We start from the raw sequence: 18,245 nt of genomic DNA on the forward strand, positions 1-18,245 counted from the left end.
TGATTTGCTTACCCCTCCCTGAGTGCACCCGTTCTTCAGAGTTGGCGCCAGCCTCAGGAGGTAAATCTTCATTGGTCTAAACAAATCACAGGGACCTTATTCCCTTTACCAAGTGATTGGCCAGCCATGGGCATGTGATGCCATTCTGGTCCATAAGACATGAGGTTTCCCTAGCTTATCAAGGGTTACGGCCAGGAACGTTTCCTCTGCCTGTGACTCCTAGAACTGCTGCTGCCCTTTGGGGACCATGAGGAAAATCAGCTGTAGCAGACCAGCCCGATCCAGTGAGGATGGCAGGACTGGTAAGTGGGAGAAACAAATGAACATCTGGGTCCCTATCAACACCGTTAAGGCACGGAATTCGCCACGTCTGGAACTGCCCCATCCTAGGGCTTCTTGTTATGTGAGATAACCAAGTTCCTTATTGTTTTTGGTGACTTTTAATTGGGTCTTACCTCACCTGCAACCCACAGGGTCGTAATTGTACATGAGTCCTATATTTGAGAATAGCTAAGTAAAAGTATGACACACAGAGTGCAATACTTTATAGTTACTAAAATCATTCTATTAATTTATATTTGTTTACATGGGAAGATATTAATGATTATATTATAATATAGTAAAAGGTTTATTTCATCAGGATTTATTGTATGATTCCATGAATAAATATATACACATAAACTGTTGTTATCAATAATTATCTCTGCATGGTGAGCTTTAGCATATTTTTATTTCCTTTTGGTTCATCTTTATTTTAGGTTTTGACTGTGATCATGTATTGCTTCTTTGTTTTTATTAGAGAGGCAGAAAAAAAGGAGGGGGAGGAATAGGAATGGAAAACTTTGATGGAAAGGGAACCTAAGCTAAATTTAGCTTTGAAAAAAAGGCTAAATGTTTATTTAATACTTGCTTTCTGTGGGGCTCTACATGATCGGGCCAAAAGCCACTTGGTCAATAAGACAATTCGATTTAAAAAGAATATTTTCAGTCACTGGCTTTTTAAGTGTTGATTTTACAATCCTTTATACATCCTTAGAGTACCTCTGACCTATTCTCAGAAAGCTGGAGTATTGCCCTCTGGGGTTTTGTTGGCTTTCAATTAATTTTCAGCCAAACATCCTGTTCTCAGACGACTGTAAAAGTAAAAAATTCATGCAACTTAAATTTCAAACAATGGAAAATTAATTGCAAAACGCTAAATATCATTTATTTATATGCACAATCATAAAAATACCATTAAACCAGTAATGCAGATATAATTAGCTTAAGATGAAGAGCACCGAGCTGATCTCCCTGTGCTATGCGGCTGCTTCCCACTAGCTATCTACCTTACGTTTGGTAGTGTATATATGTCCATGCCTCTTTATCGCTTTGTCACCGTTTACACTTCCCCCTCCCCATAGCCTCAAGTCCATTCTCTAGTAAGTCTGTGTCTTTATTCCTGTTTCACCCCTAGGTTTTTCATGACATTTTTTTTTTTTAATTCCATATATATGTGTTAGCATACGGTATTTGTCTCTCTCTTTCTGACTTACTTCACTCTGTATGACAGACTCTAGGTCTATCCACCTCATTACAAATAGCTCAATTTCATCTCTTTTTATGGCTGAGTAATATTCCATTGTATATATGTGCCACATCTTCTTTATCCATTCATCCGATGATGGACACTTAGGTTGTTTCCATCTCTGGGCTATTGTAAATAGAGCTGCAATGAACATTTTGGTACATGACTCTTTTTGAATTATGGTTTTCTCAGGGTATATGCCCAGTAGTGGGATTGCTGGGTCATATGGTAGTTCTATAAATATTTCTCATTACATTAACAGATCAAAGAAGAAAAAATAATATCAATAGATAAAAAAAAAAAAAAAAAAAAAAAAAAAGATGAAGAGCAATAATTACAAAAAAAAAAAGAAAAAAAGAAACACCTCCCACATCTAGATTCTTTCCTTTTATAAATTCTTTTATTTTTCCCAACTACAAAAGCTGTGCATTTTCAATTATAGAAGAAATGTGAAATGCGGAGAAAGCAGAACACAAATATCCATCATCTCATCCATCCAGAGTAAACAAGTAAAACCCTGGTGCATTGCCCTCCAGATCTCGTTCCACGTATGTCCATGTGTGTATATGTGTCCGTGTGTGTATGCATGTGTGTGTGTGTGTGTATATATATATATATATATATATATATATATATATATATACACACATATATATATATACACACACACACACACACCTTTCCCCCAACAAAACTGGATAACACTGCAATTACTGTTTTATAACCTATCATCAATAAGCTACTATATTACTAGGATTAGCTATAAAATGGCTAGCAGAAATTGTATTATATATATAGCAGAAAACTAATTAGAAATAAAAGGGCAAAAAGATCTGCATATGTGTGAGCAAGGGCTTACATGTAAAGGCAGGAGGAAAAAAAACGGAAAAAACTTGAAGGCTGAATAGAAATGCTCCAAGGGTCACAAAACTATTTCTAGAACACATCAAAATCATTATTGGAAAGAACAGTGAATGGCAATCTTTGATATCCATGTTCAACCACAGTGCTTTTATTTATTTATTTATTTTTAACCACAGTGCTTTTAAACTTTCTTTTGTCTTACCAACTTGCCTTTGGCCAAATGATATGGTACCTTCTTTTGCGGTGGGTTTCCTACTTGTAACAATATTTTTATAGTGTCAAAATAAAAGTAATAGGATTAAAAATTTTAAAAAACCCCACAAGATCATAAGAGAGAAACTTCTTTCCTATCGGATGGTGATAAAATACAGTAATGGGTTATTAAGCAAAGTTATTGAGTCAATAATATATTGAATCTCCGTCCCTGAGAATTTTAAAAATAGAATAGAATAAAAGAGCCATTCATTTGCCTAAAGGCAGCTGCCTGGACCAGATAATTATTTAATGTCCCTTCTGATTCTCTGATTCTATTTCTGAATCATCTCAAAAAGGAAACTCTTACCTTTAATTGGGCTCCAACATGGATGTAGTTGTAGGATGAAAGGGATTTCTGGAGATGCAGAGAGCGGAGCATCTGCTCTGAACCTCCTTGGAGTAGCTGAAAAATAGTTAATTAAAAATAAGTTAGCAAAATACATCCTGAACCTAACACACCATGTATTCTTACTGGTAGTCTAGCTTTTTTTCATTTTCTGGGCTAATTCACTTAGGTCCTCCTGTTTCTAGCTTTGAAGATTATTTTTTTAAACCTCGAAGGTAATGGCTTCAACATCATCAGTGATGGACAATGTTATACAGTCATGAAGAAAATTCCTTAAAAAAGTCTTAGCCCTTTCACAACATAACTGGCATGAAAGGTTTTGCTTTGACTGTGGCCATTTGTAAAACAGGAGCTTGTGCTCTGTGGTGGTCACGTGCTTAGCAGCCTTGTTATCTGGACAGCATAGGGTTATGTTTCAAATTCAGAAAAAGTCAATATTGCCTCAGAACTAAGAGGTGTCAGCAGCCAGTCATATGTTGAATCCCACTGGAAACAAACAGCTTTTCCTCATCAATCTCTATATCCCAGGAAAGGACAACTGGGTAACCAGGACTGTAGTGTTGGACAAAGACAAATGCCAACACTTTCACTCAACTGCGGAAAAAGTCAGGTTCCTGAAACGAACAGAACTCTTATATTTGGTAGAAAGCTAGTTTATTGGAAACATGGCGAACTGTCAACAAAAACACAAATACAATACGCATAGTCCTTCTACATAGAACATGCATTTTAGAAGGCGATACATTTAAATCCTCTATATTAAACTGCACACTTTGGTTTACTGAAAACATGTAACTACTGGATTTTTAAAATTGATTTTTTTAACGAAAACAACACTGAATTTCTAGTCCCATCTCTGGAACACCCCAAAATGGGAACAAAAGCTTCAATCCAAAAATAAGACAAAATTAATTTAACATATTCAGAATGTACCATTTCAAAAGCTTTTAGGGTCATTAAAATGTTACCTACACTGCAAAGAAACACAGGGGATGCTCAACTAAGGCAGCTGTCTGGTTGGTTAACCACCTGCTAGCTCTTTATAACAGCCATGCTCGTCAAGTCTCTGAAGAAGCCCACGGGGTAGGGTGTATGCGTGTGTGCACACATGTGTAACGTATCGCGGGCCAACGGAGGCATGGGAGGCACAGGACAGGAGAGAGCCCCAAATAAAAACATCCATTTCCTGCACAACTGAGCAAATGGTTGATTATCTGCATAACAGATTACTAACCTGATAGAAAGAATGAAAGCTTCTTTCTCCTGGCTGTTGCACAATCACTCTAGACTAAAAAAAAAAAAAAAAAAAGCACATTAAAATCATTAATCTGATGAGGGACACATATACAATGCAATACTACTCAGTCATAAAAAAGAATGAAATAATGCCATTTGGAGCAACATGGATGGCCCTAGAGATGACCATACTAAGTGAAGCAAGTCAGAAAGAGAGAGACAAATACCATATGATATCACTTATATGTGGAATCTAAAAAATAATACAAATGAACTTACTTACAAAACAGAAACAGACTCACATACACAGAGAACAGACTTGTGATCTCCAAAGGGGAGAGGGGATCGGGGGGATGGATTGGGAGTTTGGAATTAGCAGATGCAAACTACTATAGAATATATAATATAGAATGAATAAACAACAAGGGCCTACTGTATAGCACAGGGAACCATATTCAATATCCTGTGATAAACCATAATGGGAAAGGATATGAAAAAGAATATACATATATAACTGAATCACTGTGCTGTACGGCAGAAATTAACACATTGTAAAAATCAACTGTAGTTCAGTAAAATAAATTTTTAAAAAATCATTAATCTGAGAATGTACTCCTAGAAGAAAATGAGAGCCACTTTCCCAGGGAATCCTGTATCAACAGTGCACTGAAATGTCCTAAAGACCGCACGGATGGGACCAACCTAAAACTAGATCTCCTCTATGGGGTTTTCTGTGCAATTTTTTGACAATTCTTTTTACTCTTTTAAAAACAGAGTTCCTTAAACTTTCTGAAAATGAAGCTATTTTGATTTTTTAAACCTAGAGCCTAAAGAGGAAACTTTTTGGGTGGGGGGATTGCAAGTGGGGAGAATAGGAAGGAATGTTCAGGGAGGAATATTCTCAACATTCCCTTCCTGAGGGTCTGCTGGCATTTCAAAGAGCAATGCCTTATATCCTGTAAGAAAGTGAGCTGAACAAAATCCATATACAGAGACCTCTGCTTTAGATGGCTTCAGAAAGACTGCTCTTGAGAGGACTCAAGATGTATGTTCACTCAAGGGGATTCTTTTGGTTGAGCACGTACGTAAAGTGCAGCCACGAAACATTCTGGAAAAAAGACCGATAATAACTGGCACTTCCTGTCATTTTTCAACCGACTCTGATAAAGCAAGATTTCCTTAACAGTCTGACTTCAGTTTAACAAACAAAAATAAGACTTATACTGCATTCTGCTGCCACAAAGATTGCTATGGTGTGACTGAGATGGAAAACATTTAACTGAGAAGGCATGTCAGTTCAAATCTGAGTACAATTCAAGATGGAGACTTAACCTAGTAAAGTTCTAGTAAAATCTCCACTGTAATAACCAGGTGAATCTACTCAAGATTAGTTAGGACACAACCTCTCTGGCAGTCCCAAGAGGAGAGTTTTAACTGGAATCTTCTACAAATTGGGCCTATCATTCACATGGGCAGATAAAAACACACTCTAAATTTTCACACACCTAATGCAGCATAATTAGGCTGTAAGATCACAAAGTACATCTATGTTACTATAAAGCAGTGAACAAAGAGAAACTAGAAGAAAACGAGATTGCCAATTAAAATAAAAACACGGGAGGTTGTGTAGAAGGAGTAGAAGTGATTAGTCCTAGATAGGTTTTTGTTAAACCTTACCCAAAAGTTGGCACCCCTCACCACCCCCCCCACCTAAACCTTTACGTACAAAGTCTATAACTTTTCCCAGCTTGATACTGTAAGGGCTAATAAGAGAACACAAAAAGAGATTATTTTGCCATAGAAAGCTAACTGAGGAGCAGGAAGGAACAGACAACAGGATTAAAAGCTACTCTGGGGCAATGAAAGAAATTCTACTAATATAATCAGGTTTTTATAAAAAACATACAGCATTAACAGACTCATAGATACAGAGAACAAACTGGTGGTTGCCAGAGGGGATGGGGTTGTGGGGGACGGATGAAATAGGTGAAGGGGATTAAGAAGTACAAACTACCAGTTACAAAATAAATAAGTCACGGGGAGGTAATGTACACAGGGAATATAGTCAATAATACTGTAAACTTTGTATGGTGATGGATGGTAACTGGTCTCATTGTGGTGATCATTTTAGAATGTATAAAAATACTGAATCACTACATGGTACACCTGAAACTAATACTGTAGGTTAATTATAACTCAATTTGAAAAAACAACTCTAGGCCAAAAAAAAAAAAAAAAAAAAATCAGCATTTGCAAACATTACCCTCAGAAATTAAGCACTTTTTACCTTCTCCAGTAAGTAGTTATTGATATGTCCACCAATAGGGTCCCCCTTGAAATCAAAGTTGATATCCATGTATTTTCCAAACCTGCTTGAGTTGTCATTCCGGTTGGTTTTGGCATTTCCGAAAGCTTCCAAGACACAGTTGGACTTAAGCAACATATTCTTCACTCTTTAACACAGATAAATGAAAGTCACTGTGAAAGTTTTAAAGGCTGGGGCTTTAAAGAAACTAAATTTCATTAAAAGACATGCAAATTTGTGTACAAAGATGCTGACTGTAACATTGTTTGTAACATCAAAAAATATATATATTACAAACAACCTAAATGTCCACCAATAGGGATGGATAAAAATAAATTTTTGTTTCCCAGTATAATATGTAGTGACATAGAAAGATGTGCAGAAAACATTAATGAATGAGAGATGAAGTTGCAAAATAATATGTATTGCAGGATTTGTGTGTGTGTGTGTGTGTGTGTGTGTGTGCACGTGTGTGGGGGCACGTGTGTGTGTGCGCACACACACACGTTAGTATAAATGCTTACAAGCCTGGAGGGTACAGCACACTTCACTATGGTTACCTAGGTTGATGAGGTAGGTAGGGTGGAATTTCAGGGAACTTTCATGTTTTACATCATGCTGTAAATTTTACTGTTTCTTTTCAACGAACATATTTTATTTACATAAAGAAAAATCCTAAAAAGAGATGTTCTGAAAAGAACGGGTGATACAGAAAATGATTATTTTTTAAAGTTCTTGCTTATAAAGCCTAGTGAAATTTACTGCATTTGGTTAATACATCATAAATGTGGTCCTGATTAGTTTAGAAACTGCTCATCATTTCGTTTGAAGCTGTATGGAATCTCTCTTTGGTACCAGGTATTTAAGTCATTCTTTATTCGATGAATGCTAACTCTTTATAGAGCAGTCTCTCCCAGTGGATGTATTTTAACTTCATTCTAGGCTTTATGTCTTTGTTTCTGTTTCACTGACAAAATTCCTCTTATATGGGCATATCGCCGAAATAACCTGATGTACCAGATCCCCTGGTCCTTCCACTACCACTGTAAGTGACCCTACAAATTTATCTCCTCATGAATGAAAGTATAATTATAATTGGGGCAAGGGAAACTGCTTGCTTATGGTAAATAAAGGAAAGTGTCTATCAAACTGTGGTAAGATATGCTCTTAAAAAACTAGTAAATGGGGCTTCCCTGGCAGCACAGTGGTTAAGAATCTGCCTGCCAATGCAGGGGACATGGGTTCGAGCCCAGGTCCGGGAAGATCCCACATGCCGTGGAGAAATTAAGCCCATGCACCACAACTACTGAAGCCCGCGCGCCTAGAGCCCGTGCTCTGCAACAGAGAAGCCACTGTGATGAGAAGCCTGCGCACCACAACGAAGAGTAGCCCCCGCTCGCCACAACTAGAGAAAGCCTGAGCGCAGCAACAAAGACCCAACGCAGCCAAAAGAAAATAATAATCATAAAAAAACTAGTAAATGTAAATATGCCTTACTCCACTGTACCAACTGGATTTAGAAATAAAATTAATTTAGTTCTCAGCCGGTTACTCTCCTCAGCTCCAAAGGAAATTTAAAAAACTTAACTTATATCCTTGTTCTTGTCCTATTAGGTTGCAAATCAGAATCAGAATTGGGGATATATCACTATTAAGAAAAATACCTCTTTTGACCTGGCAATCTAGCCCAATTCTACCCATGCAGGGTAGTCTAGTCTAAATTCTCTGCTTTCAGACCAACCCAGCTTCCTTTCTCTCTATTCATCAAACTGAAGATTCAGATGTATATACAGAATGTGACTATTCTGTAAATAAATACTGAGCCTCAAAGTAGCAACTGTGGAAAGCTCTTATCTTTTCCTCTTCAAAAAGTCCACACCACATAAGAAAGTCAAGTCATGTTGCTTTATAGCCACACTTCCTACTTTCTTATTTTTTAAAAAAAACCATCCCTTCATTCCTTACATATTTACTACGTAAATACCACGTACCAGACACTCTGCTGAACACTGGGCCCCAGACAGTGCGTACCCGCTTTATCACTCATCTTGCTGTGAGCAGAGCATGATGTGGCCTGAAACCCGTTCAGGAAATGAACCCTATTCAGAGCTTCTAATACCAAGGTTCTGCTTCTAGCAATGATGGAACGGCATGGATCTGCCTCCCAGAGTCCCCCTTTCACTCTAGGGAGTGTAGAACACAGTTTACAAAAGATGCTGGTATAGTAGAAACAGCAAGAAACCTGTGAGACCTTGAACAATACAACTACCAGTTAAGTATAACATCTTTGCTGAGCACACATAACACTGAAGGCAGTGGTGATAGACCAGAATCACCTTAGCAGTATCTTTCTATTCAAAACAAATATAGAAATCGAGGGATATAAATGAAAGTACAGGGACAGTATGCAGGAAGGGAAGCAAAGTAATTTAACCATTAATAAACACTCCATGCATATCAGAGTTTAGGCCTAACCTAGTCAAGTCTATAGAAGATGAAGCTCCAGTGAGAACTTCCTCCCACTGTTAGGCTGCGCTTACCTTTCAATCTCCGCTCTCTGGCTGGGGTTGGTGATGGCCGCAATGTACTGCATGATGTACTTACTGGCTTCCGTTTTACCAGCTCCGCTTTCCCCTGGGGAAAAATTGTGCAAGGCTTAGGATTACAACTTAAACCGAGAGGAATAATTTTTAATAGAATAATTTCAAGTTTTGACATTAGTTATTCATTTGAAATCCCTTATGTTTCATTGTTTGGTTTTGGGGGGTTATTTTTGAGTTATTTCATCCTGTCGATGTGGGATTGGTTCTAACAGATCTGAACATGTTGAAAAAAGTAAAACTACTGTAGAAGCAAAATAACAGGTTACAGATCGAGATTTACTTAGTAAAAATATCGAGGGATAAAACGTGGTAAACTAATTCCTTATAGCCTTAGTACTTAGTGACTCTGAAGTCCAGTGGAAAAGAAACGAGAAAGTGACAAACAGTGGCCATGGCAGAATTCACATAACTTTGTTTTCTATGGCAGAGTTTTAAAAAATCTTAATGGGGGTGAAATAATTTTTTCAGAAAATGAGAGCAATTTTAGTGAAAAAGCGAAACAAAAGCCGCAAGCTCTAGACATATGGTGTCACAGAAAAAGCGTGACAACTGACATAAGGAGGGGGAGGGGGATACGGTTATAATTATCAACCCAGATTTTTAACTGTTTATCCCTTGTGACCCAAAGCTCCACTTGTAGAATCTTATACTCTAGAAATACTAAAAATACTAATATAATCCAATGATAATCTTCAAAGGTTTTCAGACTGTTTCTGCAGACTACACTATGTGTTATAGCTAAAATCTGAAAATAATATGCCCATCAGTAGAGGATTGGGTAAATAAATTATGATTCAACTATTCAATGGCATGCGACACAACTGTTTGAGAATGCACGACTTCTATAGGTACTCTAATGAAAAGATGTCCACTAGACATTGTTAAATGGAAAAACAAGTTATGTAATAGCTGTTATAACATAATTCTATAATTCTATGTTTATAATTACATATGCATGTGTGACTATACGTATTTGCACACACTGAGAAAATGTTTAAAAGGATAAATGCTTTATTGTAAACAGGCGTTACTGCTAGAATTGGGGGGGGGGGGGAACAAGGTATTCAAGGGAAAGGGACTTTGTGCTTTCACTTTATACACTTATAAAATTGCCTCCCGCTCCACCCCGCCACCTTTTACAATCAGGCAATAATACTGCCTTCAAAATTTGTTTTAGGGCTTCCCTGGTGGCGCAGTGGTTGAGAGTCCGCCTGCCGATGCAGGGGACGCGGGTTCGTGCCCCGGTCTGGGAAGATCCCACATGCCGCGGAGCGGCTGGGCCTGTGAGCCATGGCCGCTGAGCTTGTGCGTCCGGAGCCTGTGCTCCGCAACGGGAGAGGCCCACGTACAGCAAAAAAAGAAAACTGTTTCAATAAAATGTAGCCTTAGGATATAATTCTTCAACTCCCACACTAAGTTGCCTCACTTCTCTGACCCTTAATATCTTCATCTGTGAAGTAGAAACACAACTGTCCTACTTACCAATCAGAGAGCTGCACTGATAACCAAAATGGAATAAAGATCACCAAAGCCTTGTAAAAGTATAAAGCCACTCATGCGAATATGAGGTATTAATAGCATGAAAAAAAAGTCCCACAGCTTGGGAGAGGGTATCCTGGGTCAGTGGGCAGATATTTTCTTGTTCCCAACTCACTACACGAGATTCCTTGAAGAGCTCAGCTTTACAGAGAGGGCTCGGCTCCTGTGCTTGGGCACCCAGGGTCTGTCACCTGACGCCCTCTCTGCAGCCTTTAAAGCTCTGGCCTCCAGCTCTGAGAGCCTGTTTCCAGCCCCCAGGCCTCTGTATGTCCCTGGTCACTAGCTCCCGTTCACCAGTATGACTTGGAGTTCATACTTCCTTTTTGGTACCTCAGGATTTCATTTTCCTGGTTTCGCTCTGTGATTATTTAAAATAATTTTTGTTAGATTTTTATCCAGTAGTTTTCTGTGTTTGAGATGGGAGGATGAATTTCCCATGTCACCGCAGTCTACAAAATTGACCAGAAGTCCATCCAAACATAATATGTAATGTGTAAATGAACCAAGATTAGCAGATGCTCAGAAATGATAGAAATAATCTGGCATTACATTTTTTTTTTTCTCCTATAAAATTACTTAAGCTTTTAACTTCAAAAAAGACCTAATCAACTGTTCGGACCCTTGAGTACCAAGTAAGTTAAATACATATTGACCTCGGAAGGACAGGGAACTCCTTAAATACCTGATATCACAATGCAAGTGTCCTTTGATCGCCTCTTCATAGCCTTGTAAGCAGCATCAGCAATGGCAAAAAGATGCGGCGGTCTCTCGTACAGTTCACGCCCTTTGTACTGCTCGATTGTGTCTCTCCCGTAGATGTTCAACAACTTGTAGGGATTCACAGAGACCACGACTTCTCCAATGAATGTGTAGATGCGCCCTTTTTCAAATCTGCACAGAAGCCAAAGAAAAGGAAGATGGAGCTGTGGTTATACAGAGATGCTATTTCTTTCCTATGAGTCTCTTATTTCCAAGAAAATCCAAACATCCCAGGAACTATTTCTGAAGTGACATTTCACGGTTCTGAGTTTACTTTTAGAGATAATGCTTGAGGCTGGCTTCCTTTGGATGCTGCTGGTAGAAAAGAAAAGTAGGGGTTAGAAGCCAAAAGAGAAGAAAGAATTTAATATTTTGGAGGCTGGGGATTTCCTAATTTCCAAAATACAGAAGGGTAAGAAATAAAAAGAGTTGAAGACAACCTTAGAGCTCTAGGAGGAAAAGATAACAGAAGCCGGAGCAGGTCTTGAAATCCATTTAGTCAGATTTTCAGTTGTAAAGAAAATTGTCCAAATACGTTTATTTCTTCTCCCTCTTGAAATCCCACTAAAATGTCAGTAAAGGAATAAAATAAACACAGCAAAATCCATACCAGAGAGAATGGTAGAGGAGACATTTCTGGCATAAATCGAATTCGCTTTTTAAAAAAATGACTGCCTAAAATTCCACAGTGCAGATAGACCCTTATTTATTCAATCATCCCCCCATCCTTCCTGCTATTATGAACAATATTGTAGAAAGTACTCTTGGCACATAATCTTACAACTCAGTGCCTTTATTTCTGTGAAACGGATTCCCAGGACTGGGATAGCTGGTTGAAAGGTATGTGTATTTTAAGAAGGTTAACACGATCCCACCACTCGCACATATAAGAAGCTAAAAATCCACCCTGTATATGTATATGATATGTATATAAATTGTACATAAATATATTTTGTAAATGATTACATGAGCATGGAAAAATATGGAAGGCTGCATATTATGTCTCACGTATTGTTAAATACATACAGTAGGGCGATGAGAAGGAAAGCCAGAGGAACTAAGAAACAAAAACCCCAGCATACATGATATGACTCCAATTGCGCAAAATTACGTGTCTATATTTGCAAAGAAAAAATTCAATATAAAATTTAGAAAACCCATATATATTTACGATCGACACATTAACTCACACATATAAACACCTATGAACCAGAGTGAGGCCAACACCCAAATGGACGTTTCTACACAAGTGGCTGCCACTACACTCTCCACCTGCCGAGAGGCACGGGCAGAGAGAGCTCACTTCCAAGAGCTGGGAGAAGGGAACACCAGGATGGGAGAATGCTGGTCCATGGACAGCGGCCGGGTCTCTGAGCACTCCTGTTGTAGAGTCACAGCAGCAGAGAAATAACTAAAGCATTTGAGACCAAAGGGCGAGACCCTTAAACTCCCTTTACACTGGAATGAAGGCTGTCGGCTATAATTAGGAGTGGAAACAGACATGCTGATAATGTCAACAATAAATTAAGACCAAGATTTTTATCAAGTAGTTAGTGTATGTTTAAATAAGAGTTATTGACCACTTTAAGGTTTTCTGTGCAAATTTTCTCCTGTGGTTTTCCTTTGCATCCTCCCCATTGTTGGACAGAAAGTTTACATGGTAGCTAAATGCACCAACCCTGGAATCCCTGACACCTGAGTCCAAAGGCTCACACTGCAAACTTAAGAGCAACGAGACTATGAAAGCTGCTTAACCTCCATGAGTTTCAGCCTCCTTCACCTGTAAAATGGAGATAATTATACCCTTCCCTCCCTCTGGCATTTAGTACTTAAAAAAAAAAAAAAGCAATTAATCTTATGCATCCAATTACGTTCTGCATGAAGGAGATTTTTAATGAATGCTTTTATTTTATTAACATTGCTACGAAAATCACGGCAATCCCTACACACAAGGAATTAATGCAGTGATCCTAATTTGATTCCCTGCCTCAGCTGTCAATCAACACGAGTCATAAGCAAAATGTCTACATAACTCATGTTCAAAGACCCACAAAAATAATAAGAAGCTAAGCCTTTCTGGCTTAACCTGAAAATTTGAAGGACATGCTCTACAGCTATCTTCAAAGATAAGAATTGAAAGGACAAAATTCTTCAGTTTAAAAAAACACTGTCCAAACAGAAAAATAAAGAGAAGAAGGATGTTAGAAAAAAAAAAATTGCCTTATGAGTCTGGAATTCTGTGACTAAGAGACAGCAAATAACATATGAGATTAGAATGTTGTTCTAAGATTCCAGGTCCGTCCAACCATGTACTTTCTCTGAAATTCCATTTTATTTCAAATAGAATGTTTTGTTTATCAAAACTTCTGAGCATCTTTGTAAAACACAATAGATAAAACCATCCACTGAGTAGCTATGAACTTGAAGACAGTGGCAAAGGCTTAACAAAATACGATATTAAATACAATGTTTCAGCAGAAGTTTGGTTGTTAAAGACGAAACTTTCAATTCGGTTAGGTCTCAAAATCACCACTAGATGGTGTCAGCATACACCTTAACACCAACCCAAGATTTCCATTTGCTTTGGAGCACCTCAGGGTATGAAGTAAGCAAGCACTTAGGTAATCCTCACCTCTTTGGTTTGCCTCTAGGAGGAATGGCAGTAATTATCCTAGATGACAAATGCGTGATACCACTTCTTACAAGAGACCAAGGAAGGCATTTCTAGGACCTCTGTGTGCAAACCTTTTATGAGAAACTCTTATCACTCATTCTGCATAGTTGAAATATTTCAGGTTTTCATTATTCCATAACTACTTTGTGTCAGGCACTGGGTGTGACCCTGGGGATTAAAAAAGGAATAAAGAGCAGGGAAGTATTACACATAATAATGACATAGTGTGATAGGTGAGATACTAAAAGCAGGTACCATGGTGGCAAAGATCACAACAAATGCCTTGTGATATGGAACCCTGAAGGGTAACATACAAACTACAGTAGGGCACACAAGCCTTTTGTGCTCTGGCCTCCACATTTCTCTCCACTGGAGAGACTCCCCACACGCTTCCACACATCAACACCACTCCCACCCCTCCAGCCCAGGTCACTCTTGCTCTCACACTAATGAGCTAGTTACAGCTCCCAAGGCCACCATGCCTGCATGGTTTGCCCACGGGGTCCATTCTGCCCAGAATGCCCTTCTCCACCTGCCTCTTCTTCCCCCCTCTGCTTGGCAGATCTCCACACCTTCTTCAAAAGCCTGAACCTCAGCTCCTCGGGGAAGCCATTCTTGGTACCCATCCCCAACACCAGGGCTACTATCGTCTTCGCTCTGTTCAGATTTTTTTTTTCCCCTTTGAAACCTCCGACATGGTGAAAATAGTTTAACAGCAACTGATTTTTAAAACAATTTCTTTAAGGAGTTTATTAAAAATACGTATTGGACGCGCTGGATATTTTCACTGGCTTCTGAATGAAACAAAGAGGTTCTAAAAAGTTTTTGAATTAGTGAGTAGCGATGGAGAAAATACCAATGTTACGTCTCTGGAGAACAATAGTCTTTTGTACATCAATTCTGAAACATCTATTATTATTATTTTTTAATTAATTAATTATTTATTTGGTTGCTTCCGGTCTTAGCTGCGGCAGGTGGGCTCCTTAACTGTGGCAGGTGAACTCTTAGCTGCGGCAGGCGTGTGGGATCTAGTTCCCTGACCAGGGATCGAACCAGGGCCCCCTGCGTTGGGAGTGCGGAGTCTTGCCCACTGCGCCACCAGGGAAGTCCCTGAAACATTTATTTTTTACAAAACATAGCCTCGTTAATTTGCACATGTGCTTCTATAAAAGATTACCTATAAGTCAAGATGTATGCAGCTCCCTCAGATCAGACATGGACAGACTATGTGTACAACCCTACAGAGAAGTATGATACTGGGGGTGGGGCAACACACACAAAACAATCCTAAAGATAAAGAAGTGCTAATTGCGAACATGAACTTAAGCATGAAGGCAGAACCATGCGGCAAGGTTAGAAGTACGGGAAGGAGGCCGGCCTAACCAGAGCAGAAAACTTGTACTAGGGAATGTCAGGGAACAGTTGGAAAAGTAGGAGGGAGTCAGATTTGATATGACAGGATTTTTTTTTTTAATTGAGGTATAATTGACATGCAACATTATATTTGTTTCAGGTGTACAGCATAACGGTTCAATATTTGTATATACTGTGAAATGGTCACCACAAGAAGTCTAGTTAACATCTGTCACTATACAGAGTTACAGATATTTCCTCGTGATGAGAATTTTTAAGGTCTACTCCCTTAGCAACTTTCAAATCGGCAACACGGCGTTATTAACTCTAGTCACCATGCTGTACATTACATCCCCATGACTTATTTATAACTGGAAGTTGTTACCTTTTGACTCCCTTCACCCATTTCCCATCCCCCCCCCCCCCCCGCCCCAACTCCCACCTCTGGCGATCACTAACCTGTTCTCTGTAACTATGAGCTTGGGGTTTTGTTGGGTTTTTTTAAGATTCCACATATAAGTGAGATAGTACGGTATTTGTTTTGCTCCCTGACTTATTTCACTCAGCATAATGCCCTCATTTCAAAAATGGCAAGATTTCTTTCTTTTTTTAAATGGCTGAATAGTATTCCACTGTATATATGTACCACATCTTCTTTATCCATTCGTCTCCTGAGAGACACTTAGGTTATTTTCTGACACGATAGGCTTTGAAAACCAGACTGAGAAAGTCTAAATTTGATGTGACTGGAAACAAGAAAAAAAGTGAAGACTTTTCTAGCTAAAGAGATCAATAAGGCTGGGCCTCAATGAAAGGGACAACCGTAGAAATGAGAGAGAGAGAAATCTGAGTTGTTTCAAAGGGAGAGTGTGCAGAATGTGAACACCTGCTGAACACGAGACACAAAACTATCTTTACCTTTCGAGTCGGGTGGAAGAGAAAAAGGAATTTATCTTGGATGATGAGATCCCAAAATGTACTCTCGAGGATTCTAAGTTCACCACTAACAGAATTCAGTGTTACCCTTGATCGACTTCTTAAACTATATGGACTCTCTCGCCAGGAGGAAAATTCTCTGTGAATAGTCTACTATGTACTTAATAATATTTTTATTCATGAATAAATACTATTTATTTCATGAGAACGTACGTTTCAAATAGGTGATGCTTAACCACATCGATTTGGCCTGTTTTCTTTCCCTTTTCAACGCAAAGGCAATCTTAAATTGCTTCGAATGTTCACATTTCTCAGGAATGTTCACCTACACACGCCATTTGTCTTTTTCTTTCTTTTTTTTTTTTTTGTCTTCCATTATCTCCTCAGCCAACTCCAATCTGGGTTCCTGTCCAGCACTTCAATAAACCTTGATCAAACCTCCCAAAGTAAGTTTCCAATGAAACTGCTAAATCCACTGGCTGACTCCTCATCTTACTGGTGTCCCAGCAGAATCTGACACTGACTCCCATTTCCTCCCCACATTCTTTCTTGGCTTCTGTGCGGCCACATTCTCTGGTTTTCCTCCTCAGTCTCCTCTGCTGGCTGCTCTTTCCTAAAGATCTCTAAACACTCAAGTTCTCTAGGGTTGGGTCCACTATCAACTTCATGTACCACCTAAGGGATGCTCATTTAAGGAGGCTGGAGTAATGATATCTGAGTCCTACTCTACCCTCTGATAATCAGCAAGACAAAATAAAACCAGAAAAGAAAACTTTACCTATGAGGAAACAGAAAACTAGCTACAACTCGGAAACACAATCTGTGAAGAAAGGGTGTGAAGTGTTGGAAAACGAGCCCTCATGGAAGAAGGCTGCTAAGAGTGAGTGTGTGCCTCTGCAAAGCCCAGGCAAGTCTCCAGAAGTGGCTGCAGTCCCTAAGTGGCCAAGGCAACTGTCTTTTGACAAGAACAGCAGGGTCTCAGGATGCAGGTGGCTGCGGAACAAAATGGGTCCCGTTTGACACTTTTGAATAGCTGCAAGGTGGAGCTACGTGAAGAAATGAGTAGAAATTATTCAATATGTTTTTGCAAAAAAGCAGACTGTCAGAATAGAGAGGAGAAAAATGAAAAAGTAGATACAACTGCTCTATGGCAGGTGATCTTCATAAATGAGAAGAGGTAATGCTAACTCACCTCCCAGGAGTCTCACGGCGTACGTAAGGGACCTGCTTGCTAGTCAAGCAAACTTCTTGCCATTTCAGGGCAGAGTGTTGGTGAGGAGGAGTCTAGAAATAACAGATCCCAAACTCAGCGATCTACTGGTCCTTCTACACACTATCTTTCAGCAACTAACCAACCCAGAATGAAACACACCTATTCAAAGATGGCAGTAATCAAAAGTGAAACAGAATGGCGCCCGTGATAAGATGTTCAAGGAAAAAAGTAGGCAAAGAATTGGATGGACAAAAAGCAGATCAAGAATACCCACGAGGGCTTCCCTGGTGGCGCAGTGGTTGGGAGTCCGCCTGCCCATGCAGGGGACACGGACGGGTTCGTGTCCCGGTCCGGGAAGATCCCACATGCTGCGGAGCGGCTGGGCCCGTGAGTCATGGCCACTGAGCCTGCGCGTCTGGAGCCTGTGCTCCGCAACGGGAGAGGCCACAACAGTGAGAGGCCCGCGTACCGCAAAAAAAAAAAATATATATATCCACGAAAAAAAAAGTGCGCCATAAAGGAGAAAAATTATGAAAAAACACTTCTGCATGAAAGCAAAGAATGTAAAGAAAACATAGCCCTATAAACCAAGTGA

At 39.3% G+C, this 18,245-nt stretch overlaps 1 protein-coding gene across 5 annotated transcripts in view; it reads right to left on the reverse strand.

The window, feature by feature from the left end:
* MYO1D (myosin ID) overlaps positions 1-18,245 on the reverse strand; it is a 350,471-nt gene that overhangs the window by 239,771 nt on the left and 92,455 nt on the right. For all 5 annotated transcript variants that reach the window (XM_019927106.3, XM_019927108.3, XM_019927107.3 and 2 more), the window contains exons 2-6: positions 11,398-11,606; positions 9,114-9,207; positions 6,556-6,721; positions 4,267-4,320; positions 2,994-3,089 (exon numbers count right to left, since the gene is read on the reverse strand). In XM_019927106.3, the coding sequence (XP_019782665.1) occupies positions 2,994-3,089; positions 4,267-4,320; positions 6,556-6,721; positions 9,114-9,207; positions 11,398-11,606 (619 nt within the window). The remainder of the gene's footprint in view (positions 1-2,993; positions 3,090-4,266; positions 4,321-6,555; positions 6,722-9,113; positions 9,208-11,397; positions 11,607-18,245) is intronic.

This window comes from Tursiops truncatus, chromosome 20 (genome assembly GCF_011762595.2).
Source record: "Tursiops truncatus isolate mTurTru1 chromosome 20, mTurTru1.mat.Y, whole genome shotgun sequence".
In the NCBI taxonomy this organism is placed as follows: Eukaryota; Metazoa; Chordata; class Mammalia; order Artiodactyla; family Delphinidae; genus Tursiops; species Tursiops truncatus.